We start from the raw sequence: 7,442 nt of genomic DNA on the forward strand, positions 1-7,442 counted from the left end.
TTTTTTTTCAATGCAGAGAGATTTATTTTATGTGCATCAACAGCTAAATTTTCCGTTACACAGAAAACTCATTCTTTTATATGTGAGTAATAGTTCCAGGACGGAATCTCATAGTAAAACATATTTAATGTAAATAGGGTAAACAAATTGACCAAAAGAATTTTAGATACTGAGAAAGACCAGGTATCGAAAAATACACGTACCGTATATAGAGGACGTACATTTGTTTTCAAAATAAAGTAAGTCGTAATGCTATTTAACATATTTTTATATCACGAGACTTACCTTCACATGGAAAACATATATTCCGATAGTCGTTTATAAAAGCGAATTTGAAAAAAATAAATACGAAAACGCAAACTCACAAATTAGAAAATCACTTAGGAAACGCACTTTTAACACTGGTTAATGAGGCATTCCTGCCAAAGTCACTGTCTAAATATTACTTAACAATACTTTTAACTAATGAAAATATGTATATGCGTATTGCACTAGGATATTAATCCTAGGAAAAGTTCAAATTGTTATCCATGTTAGTAGGTTTATCATATACGTACAATAAATACAAAGAAAAGTTGATGTTATGTCGTTATTCTTGCATTTCACGTGTTCTACGTTTCCATTCAGGGATGTCAATTGGCCTGGTAGGCTACACTCGGGCATTGACATACCTTCCTGCGCCTTATATCTGGGCTGTGGTGTTTTTCTTTGCGGTCACCATTGTAGGACTCGACGCACAGGTATAACAAACATGATTACTGCATACCATTGTATAAAACGCTATAATATTTGCTTTCTTTAATTTTTATACAAAATAACGTTTATTATTCTTGTAAAATTGTTGTTACATGGACTATTGCTTGTACTGTCGATAAATGGTAATAAAGGCTTGTTAAAGATAACCGCCCTATTGATGGCACAACAAGTTTTTTTTGTACAAACATTAACCTCTCTTTGATAAAGTTTTCGATATAACTATTACTGTTGCGCGACTTTGCCAGTGTACTACCAAAGATGGATGTAGCTCAGTTTGTAAGAGAGACCTGTTAATGAGACTGAGGTCCAGGCCTCGAATCCTGGTCTGGCTCCGCTGGATTGTTGAATTCACAACACTGTTGTTTATTAGGTTGTATTTATTGATTTCATATTTACCATTTAATCATTAAAGTTTTGTAAGGTATTTCTTTTCAGAAATAAGTTATAGACATGCCGATAAAAAGTTCCCAATTCACTCTTGATGTTTTTAGCTCACCTGGCCCGAACTAGCACTCTTTTGAATTCATGAATTTTATGGCCCTGGGGTCAAGGAGTCAGGATGTAGGGCGGGGTCAATATTTGCTTGTTATGTAATTATGTATTCATACATTTAATTTTCTTCTTCAAAACTAATGGGCCAATTTTGACTAAATTCGACTTGGAGCATCACTAGGACATGGGGATCTGACTTTATGAAATTATGGGGCTGCAACCCCAGGGGCCTGAGGGGCGGGGCCAAATAGGTAAAACATGGGGTAATCTTTAAAATCTTCTTCTCTACTCCTTCAAGTAGCAGAGAGTAATGGCGCATTTAAGTATAATCATTAACTAGCTCTCTTTTGAATTTATGAAATGTATGGCCCTGTGGTCAAGGGGTCAGGTGGTAGGGTGGGGTCAATATTGTACGTTATGGATCGTTGTATCTTTGAAACAGTTGAGATCCCCACCCCATAACCATATATAGTATTGCTGGGCATCAAGAGATAAACACAATCATAATGGGCCCTAGGGTATTTCCCCACCCCTAGGGACTTAGTTTATGGGTTATATAGATCCCCACCCCAAAACTTTATATACAAATCCTGGGGTCTGCCCAACCCTTGCAGACTTACATGGGTCACAACTTTGAAACGGTTGAGATCCCCAACCCAAAAGTATATATACAAATGCTGGGCATAAAGAGACGAATGCAGTCATGATATGACAATTGATCCTGGGGTCTTGCCACAAACCTAGGGACCTAGTTTCTGAGTCACAGCTTGGACACAGTTGAGATCCTGACCCAATAACTATACATAAAATTGCTCGGCATGAAAAATCTAATACAGATATGCTACAAGGATTGGCCTAGGGGTCTGGCCCATTCCCTTGGATCTTATTTGGAGAATATTTTGCCATGATTTCTTGGATATCCAGTTGAGAGATACAGGCCCTCTGGGCCTCTTGTTCAGTGTCAAATGATATATGGAAGCATACATAATATATAACATATGGTGACAAGAAGGTTTTGAATACCAAGTTTATTTATGAAATGTATTTTGGTTTAATATTAGAAAATAATTTTGTTACCGATGTTTGTAGGTGGTTTGCACCGAGACGGTGGTGTCATTCATGGAAGGATTCAGTGCTAGACTAGGTCGACACGGCCACCTACTACTGGTGGTACTGGTCAACATTGTCATGCTTCTCTTCAATCTCCCTTTTTGTACACAGGTAAAACATCTTCACTGGGTGTAATATTCTATATGCTTGTTTTCTTTACAGATATTTTCAATTCAATAAAACAGATACAGACAAATATGTCTTTGTTTCCACGAAATCATTCTTCAAGTTTTATTACACTTATCACAAGAACACTTGCATGTTTGTACTCTGGAGTTCAATACTTTATGCAGAAATGGCCTTCACTACATTAATACTCTATTTTTAATCGGCATGTACATTGTTATTCCAAATTTCAAAAATTGTTGATTTCATCATGCAAAGTAGTTTTTTTCTTTAAAATAATCATTATCATTGCTTACTCATTTGCACGTACATTTATATTAATATTGATGCGTTCAACATATTACAATATTGTAACAAGTGCGTATCCATGCAAAGTTTCGATTAATTTTCCCAACAAATTAAAAAAAAATATGAATAAATTGTTACAAGATGTATTTTAATACCTGTATATCGGGTGATAATATGTCTAAATGGTACATATGTTTTCAATATGAACCGAACAATGGCCAGCTTTTAAATAATCATAGCAGAAACATGTATTGTTGATTTAAATTTCAATATATGCGCCATTCATAAACACGCAAATAGACATTTAATAAATTTTAAGCACGATTTTAAAATACGGTGGTTTTAAATATAATTAAGATACTATAACAGTTCCATTCATTTATAGGCATTGATTCAGAAAACATGATTGATTTTTATTTTTGGTTATTTCTAAACTATTTTAAAGACGCGTCAGCTATGCAAAAGAGTTAATCATTTTGGAGGTGAGATATGCAAGTCCGTAGTGCTAACAGATTACTCTACAGTCTAGTGCAAAATAATAATAATAATAATAATAATAAACTTTATTTATTGAGGATACAAAACCTGTTTAGCAAAGCTAATCTTCCACAGGGTCCTCTGTTAGTAAAATTGGTTAGTTAAAAGACAAAGTAGTATCACATCAAATAAATGTACATAAAATAATTGTTGGTCTACTAAAACAGCAATTCATATCACAGTTATTTCATAATTTAAACGGTCGTTCAATACAATTACAATAAAATTATCACAGAAGCACGAAATATATTCCGTGCTTAACCCATTATGGTTTTCATTAAAAGACAAATTGTCTAATTTACATATATGCTAATGTAGCAAAAGCTAAAAATTGACAGAATACACGCTAATATAGCGAAAATAAAACAAATCAAAGCTGTATCTAAAAAGTATAATAGTAAAAATAAAAGACAATTAAACCGCATTCTTAATGTTACCAATCATATTTTGTTTGAGTTTTGTCAAGGAGGAAGAGAGTCTTACTTCAACCGGTAAATTATTCCAAATCTGGCTCCCTTGTACCAAAAAGTGTTTGGAATAAAATGTGGTACGGTGTTTGGGTACCTTGACAGAGTTTTGGGATGCTGATCTAGTATATCTGTTGTTAGACAAATTAAATTGATTAGAAAGATATCCTGGAACTAGATTATTTATACATTTGTACACCATAACACCTCTTTTGAATTTCAAATATTTGCCAATTGGTAACCACCCTAATGAAGAAAACATTTCTACTGATGGTGTATCAAATGGAGCATCCAACAGTAATCTTGCAGCTTGTTTCTGCGCTTTTGACAGTTTTTGTAGAAGATTTAAAGAGCATCCGCTCCATACTGTGCTACTGTACATGAAGTGGGGAAAAATACATGCGTGAAAAAATTTAAGTCTAGCTGAAAGTGGTAAATATTGACGGATGCGTCGAAGTAAACCCAATACTACCAAACACATATATGGTGTACTCTATTAAACTACTTTAGAACTAGTACAAATACGTCCGAATTGACACAAATACATTTTTATTCCTAGGCGGGACCGTACATGTTCCAGCTGGTGGACTGGTATCTACCAACGTGGTCTGTGGTAGTGATAGCCCTTCTAGAGGTTATAGCCATAATGTGGTTTTATGGTAAGTATAGCATTAGTGTTAATGTGAACTTTTATATGCACAATAAAACACGCGAACATAGATTCATTCATGAATATATATAATCAATTCCATTTTGATTTTCCCTGTACTTACATTTTGCGAACCACACATGAAATCTTATTTCCAGTATTTAACTATGAATGACTTTGACGAAAAATGAATACTTTCATTCCGTCTTATCTGGTGTATTCATATCGTAAATCTTTAAAAGTTTTTGAATGAAACAAACTTGTGTTGAATACCAGTTATGTTGTTGAAATGTAAAACGACTAGCTGAATTTCATATTTAATAGATAATATATACGTGGCCTGTAAATAGAAATATTCTGAATTTAGAGGGATTTTTTGCTGGAAAACATCAGGCCCCAAGATCACGTTACAATCTAAAACTTAATTATTTTGATTGGCGAATCACGCATGACGTCACTTTTCATGGCATTATATACGATTGGCTAAGTCGGAACTAAATACAATGTTAATGTTAAAATCATTTGATGATCTCGGAGCCGGTCCTCGGGGTTGTCATGTTTGATTTATTAGGGATACGAGCTCTAAATTGTTCATTCTTTGAGACTCTTGCTATCAGACGCTTTGGAAAAGGAAAAAAAACTCACGAACATCTTTTTGGTAAGGCACTCCACACGGATCGAATCACAAAGGGACCTCTGGCACAGGATTTGTTCTCTAACTGTTTTATCTCTCAACTCGCAGTGGTACCGAAAGTTGTCATATATCGGCTAATAGCTTTCCGCTTCGTCGTCAGTGCCACATCCCACGTCAACCACATCCGGATCCTCCCATTATGCTCATGAATGCAAACAGTTTGAACCACGCTGATCACTTTACTTACCTTCACAAGCACATTTGCAAGTGACGACAGCCAAGACAATAATTTGCTTCAACTGCAAGGTGTTCTCTACCCAGACGAAACATACACTTTGTACAGACACTACATAAACAGGCAGCAACAATGGCCAATGTTGCAGCTCCAGCACCTTATTAGAATAAAGTGGAGTGAAAAAATCTCCCATGTAGGAGTTGGAAAGGTGTGCCCTGCGATGACGCCATACTAACCAAACGTCAGCTCCGATGAACTGGGCTTGTGGTTCGTATGATTTCCTTTCTGGCATATCTAAACTGCGCTTCAAAGACTGCATGAAAAGGCATCTTGTTGTCCGTGGAGACAATTAGGAACCGTCTTCGAGGAACAGGAAAGCAGTCGCCGAACAAGTAGTGCTAGCTCTAGCTCCAACGACACATTTGCATATCTCAGCTGTCCGTCTGCAGCACTGCATAGCATTTATCTCTCATATGAACAACTGCGAGTTAGGTCTGATAACCAAGGAAAGTTATTACGCTGTACATCATGGTAGTCTTATGATAAATAGTTAATATATAGCAATGAACCAAGCATCACTGTGTTTCTTTCATTTATTAATTGAATTTAGGTTTGATATGAAGAGGAAAAAACAACTAAGATATAATGTCAAATATTCTATTTTGTAAACTTTATTGTTTTAACAACAAGTATGAAACAAGTCATTTCAACTTATATTGATCACTCTTGTTGGCTCGGATATGAGCTCGTGAGATCTTAATGTGGGTGGGAAACGAGAAAACCCGGATAAAATCAAGGTCGCTTTGGTGAAAGGCAAGTACGCTGTTCACTGCGCCACCCGACCACTTAAATGTTTTTTTTTTTAATCGGTGAACAATTATTGCAGGAGGTGATCGTGTTGACTCTGGTTTAAAAGACATGATAGGACGAAAAATGCCACACGTGTTCCGACTGGTAGCCGCTTACATATCACCTGTCTTTTTCCTGGTAAGTAGTAATATAGAATAAGTCTATCTTATGCGTATGATAATCGAGTTATGAAATTTGGTTTTTCAAAATCATATGAAAAAAAACCACCCACATCGTTTCTTCTATAGCGATTGTTAAACAAGATGTTAAACGTATACTTATAACTCTTGTTGGCCCAAAGTTTAAATTACATGGTCTTATGACAGGACAGTTGGAATACAGTCTCAGAAAGTCTGGAAGCTTGTCTGACAGATGTCGGTATCTGGATGAACGCCAACATGCTTAAACTTAATCAGGAAAAGACGGAACTAATCGTCTTTTCCCCAAAGTGTCAGCAAACAGTGGCTCTCCAGCTCAAGGTTGGTGCCAGAACTATTGAGACTGTTCCAGCTGTTAAAAAACTAGGGGTATACTTTGACAGTTCTCTGAACATGGAGAAACAAGTGAACGCGATTGCCAAATCCTGTTACTACCAGATCAGGAACATCGGCTGTATTCGGCAGTTTCTAACTGCAGATGCATGCAAGATTTTGGTGCATTCACTTGTTACCTCTCGGTTGGATTATGGTAACGCCCTGCTCTGTGGTATATCTGACAAACTAACTAGTCGTCTGCAGAGGGTTCAGAACACTGCAGCACGGCTAGTTACTCGTACTCGAAAGAGAGAGCACATCACACCTGCGCTTTATTCGTTGCACTGGTTACCTGTACGATACAGGTCGCAGTACAAAATTCTGGTATACACATACAAGGCACTGAATGGAACAGCTCCTCAGTACCTACAGGAACTTGTTACCCTGTATCAGCCGTCAAGATCACTGCGGTCGGAGTCAGAATCTTTGTTGTGTGTCCCAAAATCTCGTACTGTGACCTACGGAAACAGATGCTTTGGGAGGGTTTCGGCTACGTTGTGGAATAGCTTACCATCTGCTATTAGGAAGTCGAATACTCTGGCCAAGTTCAAGAGGGACATAAAAACTCACCTCTTCACGTCTGCATTTTAGAATCTTTGCAAAGACGTCATGTAAATACCACCCTTTTATTTGTTCAATTATGTGCACATTGCTTGTTAAATGTATGAAAATGATTGCAAGCCTTTGATGTTTGTTTTCACAATTATAACCATTACTATTATCCATATGTTGTAAAGCGCCTTAGAGTAATTTTACAAATTATATA

General features: G+C 36.4%; 1 protein-coding gene across 1 annotated transcript in view; it reads left to right on the forward strand.

The window, feature by feature from the left end:
• LOC110449508 (sodium- and chloride-dependent glycine transporter 1-like) overlaps positions 1 to 6,302 on the forward strand; it is a 14,105-nt gene extending 7,803 nt beyond the window's left edge. Inside the window, exons 4-7 of the mRNA XM_021496421.1 lie at positions 628 to 740; positions 2,338 to 2,469; positions 4,336 to 4,435; positions 6,181 to 6,302. Of these exons, the coding sequence (XP_021352096.1) occupies positions 628 to 740; positions 2,338 to 2,469; positions 4,336 to 4,435; positions 6,181 to 6,302 (467 nt within the window). The remainder of the gene's footprint in view (positions 1 to 627; positions 741 to 2,337; positions 2,470 to 4,335; positions 4,436 to 6,180) is intronic.
• Positions 6,303 to 7,442: the final 1,140 nt, after the last annotated feature.

Source organism: Mizuhopecten yessoensis, unplaced genomic scaffold, assembly GCF_002113885.1.
Source record: "Mizuhopecten yessoensis strain PY_sf001 unplaced genomic scaffold, ASM211388v2 scaffold465, whole genome shotgun sequence".
Taxonomy (NCBI): Eukaryota; Metazoa; Mollusca; class Bivalvia; order Pectinida; family Pectinidae; genus Mizuhopecten; species Mizuhopecten yessoensis.